The 18,192-nt window shown below is 37.2% G+C and overlaps 2 protein-coding genes and 1 pseudogene across 2 annotated transcripts; 2 read left to right on the top strand and 1 right to left on the bottom strand.

Annotated features, from left to right (window-relative positions):
- The first annotated feature begins 708 nt into the window (after nucleotides 1–708).
- LOC122839450 (trace amine-associated receptor 8a-like) lies at nucleotides 709–1,882 on the top strand. Its single transcript, XM_044131018.1, has 2 exons — nucleotides 709–872; nucleotides 1,066–1,882. Exons 1-2 carry the CDS (start codon nucleotides 709–711, stop codon nucleotides 1,880–1,882), a joined length of 981 nt encoding a protein of 326 aa, XP_043986953.1.
- Nucleotides 1,883–4,927: 3,045 nt separating this feature from the next.
- On the bottom strand, nucleotides 4,928–6,104 carry LOC122839449 (annotated as a pseudogene).
- Nucleotides 6,105–12,093: 5,989 nt separating this feature from the next.
- Nucleotides 12,094–13,258, top strand: LOC122840175 (trace amine-associated receptor 13c-like). The gene is made up of 2 exons (XM_044132399.1): nucleotides 12,094–12,263; nucleotides 12,439–13,258. The coding sequence occupies exons 1-2, from the start codon at nucleotides 12,094–12,096 to the stop codon at nucleotides 13,256–13,258; spliced, it is 990 nt and encodes a 329-aa protein (XP_043988334.1).
- Nucleotides 13,259–18,192: the final 4,934 nt, after the last annotated feature.

Here is an 18,192-nt window from a genome sequence, read left to right as displayed (position 1 = left end):
ATCTCCATCCTCCACCTCCCGTGGATCACATATTCATATATTGTGCATTCACATTTCATTTTCTCTGTTGCTATATATATATTGTAGGCTTATTAAAAACATGGCACAGAAGCCCCCCCAAATAGCCATGTATTTTTTGCCAGACCAGTCATGATTAGTGTATAAATCTAAACTCTAGGAAACATCCACTACACACATCAAGGTCTCCTGTGGTTGTTAAGCAGGAAGGTTTTTATTTATGTTACAAAATACTAACTTTATCTGTAATTATCAGAACAGGATCTGAATAAAAAAGATTTTTCGTAATTCAAGCTTGTGACTGAAATGAACATTAGCACAAAAGGAAATGTTTACTAGTGCTCCAATTCAAGATTGCATTCTAATCTTTAGAAGTTAATTTGAATTTTTTTTTTCTCTAAATATTTTACATTATAGGAAAAGGGGGGGAGGGCAGTCCGAAACATTTAGTTGGTTTAAGTTATGACTTTTTTGTAAATTGCCTTACAACAATATATGTTTGGAATTGAAAATTATAAAGTGAATTTAAACTGAATAAAACTTCAGATGCAATGTAGTGTACATCACAGGTTTAATCAGAACACCTTTGAGACCTGTTGTGCCTAGCAACATAGCAACAAACACAAGAAAAAGTTGCCGGCATCCATAGATAAGCAGTCTTTATGACACAGAAGAACAGTTCTTTCCATGATGGAGGAAGATGAGCTTTGCTTTCCACAATTTACCAACTTGTCGTGTAGAAAACTAAACCGTTCTCAACTTGAAAAAGTTTTGATTTCCTTTATAATATGCTTTATTTCTGTGATCACTGTGTCTCTCAACCTGCTGGTCATCATTTCCATTTCTCACTTCAGGTAAACTAGTTTGTCATGGTGATTGCAGCATAGGAGCACACAAATTTGGACTCACAGCATGCATGTCGCAAAGTTTTTAACAATGTACATTATCAATTTTCCACCTGTTTTCGTTAGACTCTGAAGTACATTTTAAGTTTCACTCTTGCATTTTATTTGAAGCAACTGCATGAAGTATTTTCTTCCTCCTCAGGCAGCTTCACACCTCCACAAACCTGGTCCTCCTGTCTCTGGCTGTGTCTGACTTTTCTGTGGGATTCCTAATTCTATTTCAGCTCATGCTCATAGATGGATGCTGGTATCTAAATGACTCAATGTGTGTTTTATACTATATTTTAGATGTAGTAGTTACCTCTGCCTCAGTAGGAAACATGGTACTCATATCAATTGACCGCTATGTGGCAATATGTGACCCTCTACACTATTCTCTAAAAGTCACTCCAAAAAGAGTCTGTGTGTTTATTTCATTGTGTTGGATCTGTTCTCTCAGTTATGTCACCATAGCACTAAGGACAAATTTTAAACAGCCTGGAATGTTTAATTCCTGCTTTGGAGAGTGTGTGATAAACTTTAGCTTTAATGAACAAGTTGCAGATCTTTTTGTAACCTTCATTATTCCCATTACTGTCATCGTAGTCTTGTATGTGCGAGTGTTCCTGGTGGCTGCGGCTCAAGTTCAGGCCATGCGCTCCCATATTGCAGCCATCACACATCAACATTCAAGAAAAATAACTGTTAAGGAGTCAGAGATGAAAGCAGCCAAGATTCTCGGGGTTGTTGTTGTTGCGTTTCTGACGTGTCTGTGTCCATATTTCTGGGTTACACTTGTAAGACAAGACACCCTACTAAATACTTTGTCTTCTGCATTTGTAATATGCCTGTTTTATTTTAATTCTTGTCTCAACCCTCTCATCTATGCTTTTTTCTACCCCTGGTTTAGGAACTCTATAAAATACATTATTTCACTTCAAATACTGAAACCTGGATCCTGTGATGCCAATATACTTTGAACTGACAGTAAATATTGGTTGAAGGATGGCTTTCATTTATTTATTTTTTTAATGCATCAACTTTGTGTAATCAAATGTAATTATTCGGTGGCCTTTTTATTTCATATTTTTAGTAACTTAAAACTTTTAAGTGCCCTAAGTAAGCAGTCTTACAGAATAAGTGTTAAAAGTCCGTTCGTTCGTTTAGCTCTACATTACCCATGATACATCTGTTCATTCTGTAGTTCCAATTTCACGTAGCTGAGCAAGTGTTCTGTGCTTCTGTGTGACTCTGTTGCATAAAAATAGCATCCATGGATAGCAACCATCATCAATACTTAATCCTGTGTGTATGAAAACTGTGTGTGTTTTTATTATGTAAGTATACATTTTCATGTCTGATATTTGTGTTTATGTCAGTTTTTAGCCCAGGAGGTGAAATCATCCTCGTGTTTCTCTGGCTACCAATAAATGTAAGAGTTTACAGGTCATTTTCATCCTGCAACTATGTGTAGCCGTTTTTGCCCACATGGCTATTAATATGTACCTTTATTGTTTCTTCTGTTTCAGATTACCACATACTCACACACACACACTCACACCCACATACATATCCATATAAAACCAAATATAAACACCTTGTTACTATCTCCACCTCATCATTATCTGTAACATCATCTCCCATGTACCTGCTATTATTCCATCAATAAACCTTCTAAGCTGCACCAATGGAGTTGACCTATTCCTTCTGACCGAGGAAGATTCAATTGATGAGAAATCTGAAATTAGTGCATGTTAGACGCACACAGTCTTCTACATAAGACAATAGGCATTTCCCAGTCTCAGAAATTAAAGCCTCTTTAAAGGTGAAGTGTTAGGTAAAATTTAGGTTTTTGAGTTTTACAAAATATGTTATAATGTTATTCTCTCATTTAAAACTTGCCAGGGTGTTGCTTTAATTCTTTAATGCATGTTTGAGAAATCCTTGCGTCGCCTTCAAAATGCAGCTCCTTGAAAGTGGTGGAAAGTCGGTTGGAGCTGGAGCATCCAAGCTTCAGAGCTTCTTCCTCATGTGGTACCCTCCAGGACTCCCCCTCTCAGTTCCTTCAGACTAGCCAGCAGCAGTTAGCAAACACCTGGTAGAACTGGTCATCAGCTGAGCTCGTCATATGAGCAACACTGGTAAAAACGTTGTTAAAGGGTTAATAGAGGAACCATGTTGAGATGACTTCCTGAAGGCGGAGTTTCAGGAAGAGCAGGACTTTTTAAAGAGTCAAAGGCAAAATGTGAAAAAGTTGAATGTTGTCATATTTCATATACATATAAATATATGAGGATAACTTTTTTTTTAAATAGCAGTGAATGCCTAGCTTAAATAATTTAAAGAATGTAGCTGTCTGATTCCTTTCCCCAATTAAAACTCAGGTTCCCTGTATTTTTATTGGAGTTTTTACCCAAAACTACATGTCTACATTCACCACAATCAGCACAGTTGAGACACACAAAAAATTAATAAAAGTAAGTTGCCAATCAAAATCCCTCCATGCCAGCCCACAAGACCCCCCACGTCCCCTGTCCATTGATGAAGACCTAACCAGCAATTCAAAGGCTTTATCAGAATTTTACAAGGCTGACTAATGAGCTGCACCTGTATTCATCACATAAGAGGTTGCCATTTTTTTTTTTACATATTTGTTTAAACTGTCTCTACGTCAGTACAGTATGCCAAAATATAGAGTTTTTTTGCCTTCCTCTAATGCTAACCAGAATCAACCAATCAGAGCCAGGAGGAGGATCTTAGTGCTGTCAATCATCCTCCGTGTGGCGCTGTTCAAACCCGGCTCTCCTTACTTTACTATGTTGCAGCTAGCACAGTCTGTCATGAATGGTAAGACTAGTTAGCATAGCCATTAATGTCCTATAAACACATTGAGCAGAAAGCACAGGATTGACAGCGCTAAAACATTCCTCTGGCTCTGATTGGTTGTTTTTGGCCAGGAACGATGCATTTCCTCCTTTTAGCTCACGAGGGGGTGGAGGAGATTCTTCTTTTCACTAATTATTTGTCTCATGTTATACTGTCACAACATGGTGACAGTTTTAACAAATATGTAAAAAAAACGTATTTTTAATAAAAGTTACATACAGCAGCTTTAACTTTTGACACATCTTTAATCTTCCATGGTGAGAAAACTTGTTTTTTACGTTGAGATAATATAAAATGAAACATTGCTGCACTTTTGTTAATGAGTTCAGATACTCTAAAAATAAAATAATAGGATCTCACTTGATCACAAGCCCCAGAGTCTCAAACTTTACATAAAAAACATCAGTTCAGAAAGTACAAAAGTTCCCATAAACAGTTATAACAAACTTAGACCACTCGATCAGTTATTCATTTCTCTATTGAGGAATGCTAAAATATAAATGTATTTTTCATCACTGGAAAATTTTAAATAATTATAGGTAAACACAAACATGGCTGATGATCATCTCAGCTCAAACTTAAGCGAGTATTTTGTCAACATAAATATGTGTTTGTTCATGCCCACACTTATGTATACAATGTTTCTATATATGAATATTCAATAGTGGATGTTGGGAGCCACAGGCAGACAAGAATGGACGGCATACACACACACACACACACACACCCACACACACCCCCACACGCACGTACACACTCCTCATCCACACTCTAGCTACTGTTACAACAAAGGGGCGACCAGGCCTCAAACCCAGGATAGGCGTCCTTCAGTCTGGGGTGGAGATATGCAAAACATCCTGCAGCTGTTGGCTTTATTAGCTCTTCGAACTTATCTATATCTATAAAATGCTATAAATTACCTTATTATGATGGTTTTCTAAAATGCAGTAAGAAAACTTTCTGCTTATCTACCATTAAGACAGATTCATTGCGTGGAGTTTTAAGTTCAGCTGTAAAAAAGGAGAAAGTTTATGATAAATCATTCACACTAATCTAATATATGTTTGTCATTTACGTAATTATGTGCAAAATTACATCTGGTGACCAAGAGTAACTCATCCAGGCTGCTCCTCCTGCTATTAAAGTATGTTGGCACCAGAAGAGCCGGACCTTAGCACTTGAAATGTAAATATAATTTTCATTGCTTTTCTAAACCAGGAATAAAAGAAGATATAAATCAGAGGGTTCAGACAGGAATTAAAAGAAAGCAGACATAGAAGAAAGGTCATGGTAGAAGTGTTCAATAGTGAACTTTTACCAAGTAGCGTGACACAAAAATATGGGCAGATGCAGAAAATAAATGAAACTACAACAACCCCGAGAATACAAGCTGCCTTCAGTTCAGATTTCTTCACATTTGTCTTCTTGGAATGTTTTTGTTTAATAGGAATAATATTAGAGCGCATGGCCTGAACCTGAGACAGAGCAACCACAAACACTCTGACATATAGTAGCATTATAACAGTAATGGAAAGAATAAAGGTCAAAATAAGATCTGCAACATTTTCAATAAAGCCAATTTCAACCACACACTCTCCAGAGCATGAATTAAATTTTCCTGGTTGATGAAAATTATCCCTTAACAGAACCAGGTTATAGACCACAGAGCAGATCCAGCACAGAGAAACACAAATCTGAACTCTTTTTGTGGTAACTTTGGTAGAATATAGGATCACAGATGGCCAAATAACGGTCAAGTGATATGAGCACCATGGTGCCCACTGATGCAGAGGTTAAAACTCCACTTAATACATAGTAGAGAACACACAGGAGGTCACCAAGAAACCAGCAGCCATTTATAACCGTGATCTGAAAAAACATGAAAAGGCCCACAAGAAAATCTGAGACAGCCAGAGAGAGCAGTAAGAAGTTGGTGGAGGAATGGAGTTTCCTGGAGGAGTAACATCAACAAATTATTATTATTATTATTATTATTATTATTATTATTATTATTATTATTATTATTATTATTATTATTATTATTATTATTATTATTATTATTACATCTTGCAGTTTTGCAATATGTTTTCAGAAATATTTACAAGTCCCTTTTCAGAAAGCAGCCTGATAAAACACAGCATAGAACTACCTGAAATATGAGATGGAGACGATGACCAAAAGGTTAAGAGCTGTAGTAACCAGAGACATGAGGGACAATCCAAAGTAAATCAAAGTATTTACTGAGTGAAGAGACACTTTCTTTATGCAGGAGGAGTTGAATGCTTCTGGAAAGCAGAGTTCAGATGCATCCATCGTCTGCAAATTAAAGAAGAGCAACTGAGACTTCCTATAAGACACCCTGCTGTTGCTCTGACAGTGCACTCTGGAAGCAGAGGCCCCACCTTTGTTGATATGTTGCTAAGGACAAGGAGGTGTTTATTGAACACCTCCATCTTTGGTGATGGACAAGCTCTCCAAATTGCATTTTTTAAATTAACACAGTTATAAATAACAAATTCAAAACAATCGTCATTCGTCATCATCTTAAGACCAACATTAAATTAAGATTTAACAATGAACCCTAACACCAATGTTTGTGAAGGCACGCCAGACATTATTGACAATGTAATATTGTCAGATGAAAAACTTCAAATTGTCGAGCCATTAGTACAGGAAGCTGGTGTAACTATTGATCGAGGACTGTAAAAGAATCAGCCCACATTGGTTCTAGCAGGAGGGGCTCAGAGAGGCGCTCCTTCTCCAGGTCGAGAGAAACCAGTTGAGGTGACTCGGCTGGTCAGGTTTCTTCCTGGACGCCCCCTTGGTGAGGTGTTCTGGGCTTGTCCCAACGGGATAAGACCCAGAGCAAGACCCAGGACATGTCTTTCAGCTGGGCTGGGAATGTCTTGGGAGTCCCCTGGAATAAATGGTTGGGAGAGAGAAATCTGAGCCTCTCCACTTAGGCTGCTGCCCAGCAACCAAACCTCTGATAAGTGGAGGATGAATAGAGGTAAAGGTAATTTTATTTATATAGCACATTTTTAGCAACAAGGCAATACAAAGTTGCCTTGTTGATAGATGGTTCCAAGAGCAGGAAGAGGAGGAGTTTCAAGGAGACTTTGATGTCATGGGGACCTTACGAGACCAGGACTAGGACAAACTCTTCCACTCGATGCTCATGAGGGCGATATTGGGGAGGACCTCTTCCAGAGACTTTCCTATGTTCCCTGCCATTCCTCTGAGGGAGAAGACAGGCAGACTGATGCCCACTCAAAACTGAGAAACAGTTTCATTAGTGAAATGCTGAGGTACATTCCAAGTCTGCATGCCACACACACATACACACATTTCAGGCTGTTATACCAGCTAGAGGCAAATAGCTTAGGATAAATCATTCCAATAAATGTGATGAGCCAGGCACTGGCGCAATTACTGGTCCAAAATCTTGGGAACACATCCACCAGGATCCCCGCCCTGCCATCCTCTTGGACATGTAAGCTGCAGCAGGAGGATAATGGCCTCCTGCTGCAGTTGGAAAACTCATGGAGAAGATGGAAATATTACATTTCAGAGACGTCTATACATCTTCACATATTTGGCACCAGACCCTCTAAACAGATGAACAGGTTGACCTGTATCATGTACTCTATGGAGGATATTGTTTTGTATTAATTGCAGATCAAAGTTTAGAGTCATTTGTAAAGTTCTAGACATATCTGAGACCAAGTTAAAGTTGACTGACAAATTTCACAAAAGGAAAGGATATTAATTTCTCTGTTTTAGGTTGTTCTCTATAAATTTTAAACAATAATCTAAGATTAGAGAGGTTAAGATTAAGGAACTCTAATAAGAGCTCATCTTTGAGCATTTCAGCAAAAAGAAAGGGTGAAAAAGACTGGTCAGAAATGGAATCCATTGGATTGTTCCAACATCAAATAAAAACCCAAACTTGAGCAAAAAGATTTGAACTTTCCCCTAAATCATTTCAATTATCACCAACTTTTGGCAAGATGTTCTGTTCTGAGCTCCCTCATGTGTCCCAAGTTGTATAAGAAAGTTTAAAGCTGTGGCAGAAAACAAAGTAATAAAGCCAATGGGAAACACTTGTTATTGTTGCATCATGTTTTAATTCATTGCTTTGTTTCTCCTCCAATTACCACATCTAACTTCACTAATGTCATCAGCTGACACTAAGGAAAACACGTGTGAACACTTCCCTTACTGCAGACCTTCACAGTCAGTCAGCCGGCTAATGAGGTTCACACCTGAAGGTGTGGAGAGCCCAGCGGAGCTCTTAATGATGCAACGTGTTTGTTTTCATGGTAGGAGTAAGACGTTATTTTAAAATTGTTCTGGAAAAACTAAAGATTATTAAAAGTTTTCAATATAATCTCTGTTGTCATCATTGTCACAAACATGTCAGCATGTCATCAAAACCAAGTCGGATCAAATTATTAAATTTATTACTGCACCGTTTAAACTCATCTTCAACTTCAATTTTCAACTTTTTTGCCATGTGTAGTTAAAAGCATTAAATAATGAGTACAGAAATATTCATGATTAGATCAAATTTATAGTTGCATGGAATGGCATGGCAGCCTTGCTTAAGTCTGACTGCTCCAGTGCAGCAGTGGATACAATATCTGTGTTTCCATTGACCACATAAATGCACAATATGACATTTCGAGATTAAGTTTGATTAATAGAAACTGCAATTTTGAAAAAAACTCTTGATTTTTGACCAAAAGTTTTGGTACCAGGGTATTGTTCTTTGGCCTTATCAAAATGAGTTTATTTCACAAAACTGCAAAGAAAACTCTTTTTTTTTTTCATCTCACGAGTTTCATGATGAACTACTGGATGTTACCACTGGCGCAAACCATGAATGAACTTATTAATGTGTAATTTTAATTGCCCTTCTTATTTAATGGGAACATCAATGTCTCACATTACAGTCTCCAAACTGTAAGCCTCAGACTTCACACTAATCTATTCTGCAGGAAATAGAAGATATATTTTTAATGCCATGTTCCAGTCCACACTTCATGTCAGTAGCTGATGGAAATGCTCCTTTTGTTGTTTTTTTTACAACACCCATTAATAATTTTAAGAAGCAGCCTTATGCTGCTGCACAAAAAAGATATACTATTTAGACCATGAAGGAAAAGAAAAACATAGAGGCAAACAGTTATTTGCAATATGTAGTCTATATTGATTTAACCCTCCTGTTATGTTGCGGGTCAATTTGACCCGTTTCTAAGTTAAAAAAAAAATAAAAAATAGTTAGAAGTATTTTTTCTGCATTAAACTTTTTCTATTTGTCTTAATAGGTGCACTCTATGTATATAAAAATTTTTTTTCATTTTACACACTTGCAGCCCCCTCTGTGTCTATTTGTTACATAGATACTGTTCGGGTCAATTTGACCCGGCATACAAGTTGAAGGGTAAAAAGTTTTAAAAAATGTCCAATTCTGTTTGTTTCCTTGCACCTATGAGACATATTTCACCACACACACACACACACACACACACACACGCACGCACGCACGCACGCACGCACGCACTCACGCACGCACGCACATACATGCATGCACACAAGCCTACATTCTCACTATTCTCTTTACTTCACAAGGAAACTGAGAAAGCAGGTGTTTATAAAACTTTTGACGGGAACCTTTTCTCTTTTCTGTTCCCGTGGAAAAACTCCACCCACACTGAGTGACACTCACTAGAAGGGGAGGGGTGGAAGGGCATAAATACTCTCTGCAAGGGAGTCCTAAACACATTACACACTAAAGGTACATGTGATATCGTCACTGTCAGAGGTCAGGAAATGAGCAGCAGGAAAAAAAAGATGACAGCCCTGGAAGCTCTGGAACTTCTTGTTGATCATGACAGTGAAATAGAAGAGGAGGTTTCTGAAGCTGAAGACAGTATTGAGGTCAATTCTGAGTCTGATGATTCTGATTATGAAGCAATTGATGAAAATGATGTTCATGTTTCTCGAAGCAAGACATTCATGTCAAAAAATGGTGAAATTCAGTGGTCTTCATCTCCAACTAAGAACAGTAAATGTGTCTCAAGTTCAATTATAAAGATCACCCTTAGAAATCCATCCATCCATCCATCCATTTTCTTACACCCTTCTTCCCTAATGGGGTCGGGAGGGTTGCTGGTGCCTATCTCCAGCTGCGTTCCGGGCGAGAGGCGGGGTCACCCTTAGAAAAAAAATTAAAAATGTAATGCAAAAAAATTTACAAAAAATCACTTTCAAAGATAATTAGTGTTATTTTGTGTTTAGGTTTTTCAGTGGGCATAAAAAAAATTGTAAATCACATTTTTTATGTCCAAATGAGTAAATTGTCATCATTGATCCTTTATTTGTGAGGAATAAAAAAACATAATTGCACAAATATTGATTGGAATGGTTAGTATAGGAGTTAATAATCAGACACAAAAAAGATTTGGAGGATTTTTTTGGTTTCTGACACTATAGCATGACTAAACACTCCCCGGGTCAAATTGACCCGCGAACATTATTGCTGTACCTCAGAAACGAACATAACAGGAGGGTTAAACTGTTCACTTTAAGTTGATGGAAAGAGTTGTACAAAGCTGAACAACGCTAAGCTCAGCAGGCTAATTGAATGAAAAAACTTTTCTTGTGCTCTAAGCCAACATAATGAATCTGCAGCAAACAGATCAACTGCATGGTTCTTTTATACTAAACAGAACCCTGTGCTTTATTTTGGTAAAGCCAGTGTTCATTGGAGTTTACAATTGTGCATTTGGATAAAATTGCCAAAAAATAAAACTAAATTGCAGTTTTAGTGTGCCCTCCCTTCTGCAGTCTTTTTCCCTGGCCAAAGAAACAAATCAACACACACCTCTGAATATAAAGTTGGGAGGGGCCATGACCCTTTATTAGCTGCATGGTGCGATTTTACCGCCACTCTGTTGAAGAACCTCACATCAAGCATAAAAGAATAAAAATGTCCTGCAACCTGCAAGAACATGAGAGCTACTGAGTATTTATTTTATTTTCAGACAGTTTTGTTTCTGTTTGGAGGTTTACTTCTACTGTACTTGAAAAACTTTGAATCAGTTGATGAACATATATTTAGAGGATGATTGTAAAATGTTTACTCTGTATTTTGTCACTGACTCCTTCTGAATTATGAAGCTCAACTTTCAAACTTATTATAATTCACGAGTGACACATGTGAACACTTCTTTCCTCAGTCTCCTGGTAATCAGACATTTCTACACACAAATTTTGAATTTGCGAATATCGATCTGAAAACTATAGCATAGATATTTAATTAGTCTTCATCACAATAAAATATGGTTTCTATATTGACTAAGTGGATTAGTCAATATAAAATATACAATGTTCTAATTTTTATTTTGATCAATGTTTGTTATTTTCCTTCTGCTTCATGATTATCTTTTACTTTTTGTGGATCTTTCCCACAAAATCCCTAATATATTGTAAGTTTTGATTTTAATATGAAATAACTAAAGGGGCAGTAAATGCAGTACATCCAGTCACATAGTGCCATTTCACTTCACAATTAAGTAATATGTTAACTTCAGCTCTTATAAAAATGTTGTATATATCAAATATGACTTAAAATAAAATTTCCTTCCTAATTTAACATATTTAGCATCTTGAAATTGGGCTTGTGTCTCTTTAAAAACTCCTTCTCTTCCTAACACTCCTTCATAAAGTCATCCCAACATGGTTCCTCTATTAACGCTTTAACAACATTTTTAGCAGCGTTGCACTGAGAAGTAGCTCCTATAATTAGCTACTTCCACCAGATGTTAGCTAATTGCTGCTGGCTAGTCTGAAGGAGCTGAGAGGGGGAGTCACAGGAAGAACTATTGTACGAGGCAGAAACTCGGAAACTGCAGCGCTATGGAGGAGCTGTGTCTTGATAGAGGAGTTAGGTGCGTTTTTCACAGTTGAATGGTTGCCAGGGGAGATTAAAGAATTCCTAAAACTTTTGAAAGCATCATGTGTAGTTTTGAAAGCATTGAGGTGAAACTCCAAATATCTTTTGGATGAGAAAATAACATTATAACATAATGCAAATCTCAAATTCAATTTTACATAATACCGGCCCTTTAATATATTTGCACAGCATTGTAAAAAAAAACTTGTGTTAGTCCTAACAATTTGTGTATAACACACAGAAAAACATGTTTCCCAGGTAATCCAGAAGGAGGGGTTTTAAGGTCTAGGGTTATAAGAGCTTGGGTCTGGGGCTTGCAGAGGTTTGCAGCTTTCCTGTCTAATGATGGAAACTCTGGAGGGAACAGAGCTGTGTGTTCCACAGCTAAACTCCTCCTGCAGGAAGCCAACATATTCCCGTTCCACAGTGATGCTGATTTATGTTCTGCTTTCTTCCATCTCCCTCATCACTGTGGCCCTTAACCTTCTGGTCATCATTTCCATTTCCCATTTCAGGCACTTACAGTGATCTAAAATTATTTGTTTGTATAAATACAAGAAACTGTTTCAGTAATGTTGTGTTTCATGGTCTAACAATTAGTTTTGTTGTCACTATTAATTTCTTTATTTTAGCATACTGGTGTGAGTCCTTGCTGCGTGGATGTATCCTGAAGTTCTCTTCTCTCCACAGGCAGCTGCACACCCCCACCAACCTCCTCCTCCTCTCTCTGGCGGTGTCTGACCTCCTGGTGGGCCTCCTGCTGATGCCGGCTGAAATCATCTACATAGAAGCCTGCTGGTTTCTTGGGAACATCCTGTGCACTCTCTATTATATTATAGATTACATCATTACCTCTGCTTGTGTTGCGAATATGGTTCTCATTGCACTTGACCGGTACTTAGCTATCTGCGACCCTCTGCTTTACCCCAACAAGGTCACTAAGAGCACAGCGCAGATCTGTGTGAGTCTGTGCTGGATTGCCTCGGTTTTTTACAGGCTTCTTCTTCTACAAGATCATTTGGTGAAACCTGGAGTGTCCATCTCCTGCTTCGGAGAGTGTGTGGTTGTCATTAGTAACATTGCAGGGACAATTGACATGATTTTCACCTTCATTATGCCCATCACTGTCATCATATGTTTGTATTTCAAAGTGTTTCTCGTTGCTTTGTCACAGGCTCGAATGCTACGTTCCCAAATTACAGCTGCAGCTGCTAAACCTGGCCTTGTAACTGTGAAGAGAAGTGAGATGAAAGCAGCCAAAACACTTGGTATTGTTGTAGTTGTGTTTCTGATTTGTTTCTGTCCGTACTTTTTTCCAACCCTGGAAGGCACTGACACTGCGGTGAATGCTTCATCCGCTGCCTTTGAGATTTGGCTGGCACATTTCAACTCCTGTTTGAACCCTGTCATATATGCCTTCTTCTATCCCTGGTTCAGAAAATCTACAAAGCTCATTGTCTCCCTTCAGATACTAAAGCCTGGCTCCTCTGATATTAAATTACTTCACTGATCAGAGAGTTGAAGCATTAAATGAAGTAGCGTTTTAACTGTGTACTCTTGATTAGTTTAAAAAACACATTTATATTTATGATGAAAAAGATACAAGATGGATTTCTTCTTCTGCTTTTGAGTGAAAAAGAAGTTAATAAAACAGCAATTAAACTTGTCTCCCTGATGTTGAAACCCAGGAGTTTGCATGTCCTCTCTGTACATGGGGGTGTTTGCGTGTGTGTGTGTGTGTGGGTGTGTGCGTGCGTGTGTGCGTGTGTGTATGTGTGTGTGTGTGTGTGTGTGTGTGTGTGTGTGTTGGGCGGCGGGGAGGGGGTGGGGGGGAGGAGTATCTTGTTGTTATCACATCATGGGGACTTCAGTCTGTTAACACATGTCATGTCATGGGGACCTCTTCTCTCATGGGGACCTAAAAGTTGGTCCCCATAAGGAAAATGGGTTTAACTGATTGTATAAGCCCTTTTTAAAGGTTCTGGTGAAGTTTGTGTTAGGGTGTGTGACCCGATACTGCCCCCTTAAGGTTTCAGATTGGTACTGCACCACATTGTAATTCACACACTTTTCCAAATATGGTGGGGTTTTAACTTTTTTCCTGGTCCCCTAAAAGAAGGTTATGACAAGAACTTGAAATTATTTGGTTTAAAAGACAATATCAACTTAAAAGATAACATTCGCAATGCCAACTGAAAATTTAAAATTTTCTGCAAAGATTGACTCCACTAATTCAGTGTTTAGACTTTTGATTCTGTGAAAATAACCACCATCAAGAATTGTTCATATGCGTTTATATTGTCTGTTTACTGATGTTTGATAAAGTTAGAAAAAAACAAAAATGGGGGGCATAGTTTGAATTTATTAATAGCAAAGTGTGAAACAGCGTGCATAAAAAACTAAAGGTGTAAACATTTGTGGAAATATTTAGCTAACTAATGTTCAACACTACAGTTTTAGAGCAGTTTTAAGACAGCTCTATATATTTGTTTATCCAACTTTTTCAACTACAGTTATTTTGTAATGAAGAATAGGCAAGTGTTGTAGTCTCTAGATCTGCATTGATGCTGAAACCATAAGGTAAAACACTAACAGAAAAAATAATTTGACAGCTTATTGATCCAAGTGCACAGTACACAAATGGAGAACTTTTCAGTTTTGCAGATAAATTGTAAAAACATTTATATACAATATATTTCTTTAACTTCACAATTAAAATTTCTATGTGTTTACTTTTAAATAAATTGCCGATAGCATATATTTAAGTTTGGAGTCATGAAACAAAAAGAGTTCAAAGGTCCAAGGGGTTTAAATACTCTGTTTCTGGCAGTGACTTTGTAGCAATCACCGCTCCGAGATTAATATGTAGTAAATGGTCACAATCAATTGCAGCAGGTGTGCATTGCGCTGAACTTCCTTCACCAGTTCTTGATGTTTAGAAGGCAATTAGTAGCTGTGGAGACTAATTTTTTTAAACAAAAGAAACCTCTAGTAGAACTTAACTAAGTATGTGTAATTATTTGCCATAAACAACTAGGACACACCTCCTCCCCAGAGTAGAACCCTCAGTGAATGCAGATATTAAAGTCTGAGGTTATTTCACAATATCTACATGCATTTAATTTTGATTCAAAAAATATTAGAATATCTAAATGAATATCTAAATGTAGATACCAAAACATACTACATGCTGGTAAAGCAATTTCGGTCATATATTACAAACACTGGCAAATGATAATTGATGTCATTGATTAACAACCCTCCTACAGATTTATGTACAATTTCATTAGCAAAAATATGTAATGCAGTGGATAATATAGTGCATAATGCAGTGCACTACTAGATTGCACTGCAGTACACAATACACAGGATTATCCAGTGCATAACCCAGTGCATACAGGATTATCAAAATGTGTTTAGGTAGCAGCTTTGAGCCCAAAAGGACATTTTCTACAAAACCTAGGGTAGAAAAAATTTTCCTGGGTAAAAAAAGTTTCCTGGGTTTTTTGGTTCAATTGAATGATAAATTCTTATAGTGGGCCCAATGGGCATCAGTCATCCCCAGTTTTACAGCCTTTGGGCTATCAGTTGGCCCATAGAGGCTTCAGGAACATTTGGGAGACCTTTTGACCCCCAAATGTCCATTAGTTTTATCTCGGGAATTGTAATATGTACCAGAATAATTAAGGGTGTGTTATACTCAGCCTGGTGATCTCTAAAAGATGCTTCTAGTGGCATACCAGTACAACCACAAAAATGAGCAAGGTACTTTGTAGGAAAACAGGGCTACTGGATCCTTGTTCTCCATGCTCTGGGGATCCTCTTTCTAATTACCATGTGGCTTACAGAATTGGGGTTTTGTGCAACAGAGCCCTCAAAGTTGCCTGCAGCTCCAACTTTGGGGGCCCACCACTTAGTCTTTTGAGGGGTCTTCATGAAATCATCAGTGTATACCTCAAAGCAGGTCGCAGTGCTAGCCACTCCCGAGATTTGGTGACCTCATGAACTTCCAGTGTAAGTAGAAGTTCTAAACCCCAAGAAGACATTTTTGAACAAACCTGTCCAATCCAGGAAAATTTTAGCTTGGTGGTCTGGGTCCCATTCAATCATGTATTCCTGTAGGGTACTTTGAGGGCTTCTGAGACCTCTAATTTTGTGGCTTTGACCCTTCTATTTGCCTGCTACAGAAAGGTTCTATTTATTTTCTGGATTTCATTAAATTTCAATCAATCAACATTTAAATCAGATTTTCTGAAAAACTGCAATATTCAATATCAACCATGGCAAAAAGCTGTGGAATGTCTTCGATGTAATTAAAAACACTTCAGAATTCCATCAAAGTTTTACTTCCACTTGTAATGTAATGTATTGCATTAACTACATATCATTGCTGTCTCCCTTCTGAGATTTGTTTGAGAACATAGGCAGTTTAGCCAGACAAGCTCTGGCTTGGAAGCAAAGTATTGTCATTTCAGATATCATATCTATTTTTGCTTTTAAGTTGTTAGTGTCCAGTGATAAAAATGTGAATTTCATTTTAGATTAGGTAAATTCCGTGAGCATTTTAGAATAAATTTGGATTAATGATATGGTTTTGTTATCATTAGCTCTAAATCACACGTGGTTATTGTGGATGTAGATGAATAGCCATGGCCATGTCCCAAATAAGTCAGCTTTTTCTAAAATGTGTGAAAGAACATAATATTTTAATGTACGGTATGCTCATTCTCAGTGAAGTCCTAAAATGTCTGCTTCCAAAAAATAATTTTTATTTAATTATGTGTTACAATCATGAGTGCTGATGTGCACTTCATACATTTTCAGTGCCAAAAAAATGGTTAGTTTTCCTGCTGTTTATTGGAAAGGAAAACAAGTGATAAGAAGTTTTAAGGTTTTCATGTTTTATAGAAATGTTCAATTGCAGCTTATTTTTATATTTTGCAGTTTAAGATGACACCACATATCAGTCCAATGAAAGATGCAATTTGTCATGTTTCAAGAACGGACAAAATATCAAAACTGGAGGTGAAAGTAAATGAATGCAGTGAAAGGTAAGATGGCATATTGTTTAGCAAATTCAATCAAATATGAATGACAAAGTCAAACTGTCCAGCAACCAAACATATCTGAACATTTTAGCAACTAATTAATAGGAAAACACTGTGCTATGCTTTATAGGATGTGGGGGTTTTGCAAAAAGTTCAATTTGCAAAGGAGAGTTTATAGTTGAGTGTCATGGAGAAAGGATCACTGAAGAAGAATAAGAGAGGAGGAGACTGTACCACCCTGCATGTGCTGCCTTTATGTTTGCATTTAAGAGGCAAGGCAAAACATGGAGGTGAGGGTTGAAATATTTCTATACTTCAAAAAATTCTGATGAATGGATTTTGCATTAGTTTTTTTCATTTGTAGGATTTCTGCTTTTTATCCATTTTTGTCTATTAGCATCTATGCTTCCAGAAAAGATGGGTCACTTGGGTCACTTTAAAGACTTGAATAACAGTACAGTAGTAATTGAATCAAATGTAACAGTGAGGGTCAGATGTGCTTGTACAATGTGTTGTGTTGACATGGAGTATGGCTGACATTTGATGGCCACAAGTCCTTAAAACTAATGCAGCAAGAAGTTGAATGTTCTATTTGTCAAAATGCAGTTGCAATGCTACATCTCAATAAGACTTAATCCAGTGTTACAGTTTCCAAATTAGGTAGCCACCTCCTGGTTTCATTACATTAGCAATGTGATGATACTTTCCTTTGTTGTGGATGAAATCAAGATTTTTATCATTCCTTGGAGTCCTTTGGGAAGCTGCGTACTTTAGCCACCTCCATTTTATCTTTATGTACATGTTGTCGATGTCTTGCCATTTTAGAAAACGGTTTGCAGAAGTACAAACAGTAATGTTTCTTGTCATAGACTCTTTTTCCTCCCTTCTTTTGGCATGCACCAACAACTATGTCTTGAGTAGAGCATGATTCATTGTCAAAACCATTGTCTGCAATATACTTGTGGTTAACTGTCACATTTCACAAGACTTTCTGAAGATTAAAACTTTCTTGAATTTTCATTGTAATCATTGTTCTGAATATGTAATTCCACACTGCCACTATTGCTGTCCTCTGATGAATCTGGTACATACATAGAAAAGAGGAAGAAATATGTACAATGACACGTTTAGTACACTGCAATTTCGGTATTATGGTAATTCGTTTTCATCAAGACAATGAAATTTTTTAACATGTTTCAGTAAAGAAATTAGAGCCATGGAAACTTTGACAAATACAACTAAAATAAATTATAAAATAATTTGAATGTTTAGGAGATTTGATATTAATGCCATTTAAGATGCCTGAATTTTAAAAAATGGCTCTTTTTTTCATGAAGAAAATAAAAAAAACTTTCACAGAGGTTACACAAAGAAAATTAAAGTGAACTGTATACCA

This window comes from Gambusia affinis, linkage group LG11 (assembly GCF_019740435.1).
Source record: "Gambusia affinis linkage group LG11, SWU_Gaff_1.0, whole genome shotgun sequence".
Taxonomy (NCBI): Eukaryota; Metazoa; Chordata; class Actinopteri; order Cyprinodontiformes; family Poeciliidae; genus Gambusia; species Gambusia affinis.
Note: the sequence above shows the minus strand (reverse complement) of the source record. Positions and strands in the feature narration are given on the sequence as shown.

Excerpts from the sequence above, each read along its gene's own strand:
- LOC122839450 (XM_044131018.1), top strand. The coding sequence starts at position 709 with ATGGAGGAAGATGAGCTTTGCTTTCCACAATTTACCAACTTGTCGTGT. Across the intron at positions 873-1,065 it reads ATTTCCATTTCTCACTTCAG|GCAGCTTCACACCTCCACAA; the intron begins GTAAACTAGTTT and ends CTTCCTCCTCAG.
- LOC122840175 (XM_044132399.1), top strand. The coding sequence starts at position 12,094 with ATGGAAACTCTGGAGGGAACAGAGCTGTGTGTTCCACAGCTAAACTCC. Across the intron at positions 12,264-12,438 it reads ATTTCCATTTCCCATTTCAG|GCAGCTGCACACCCCCACCA; the intron begins GCACTTACAGTG and ends TTCTCTCCACAG.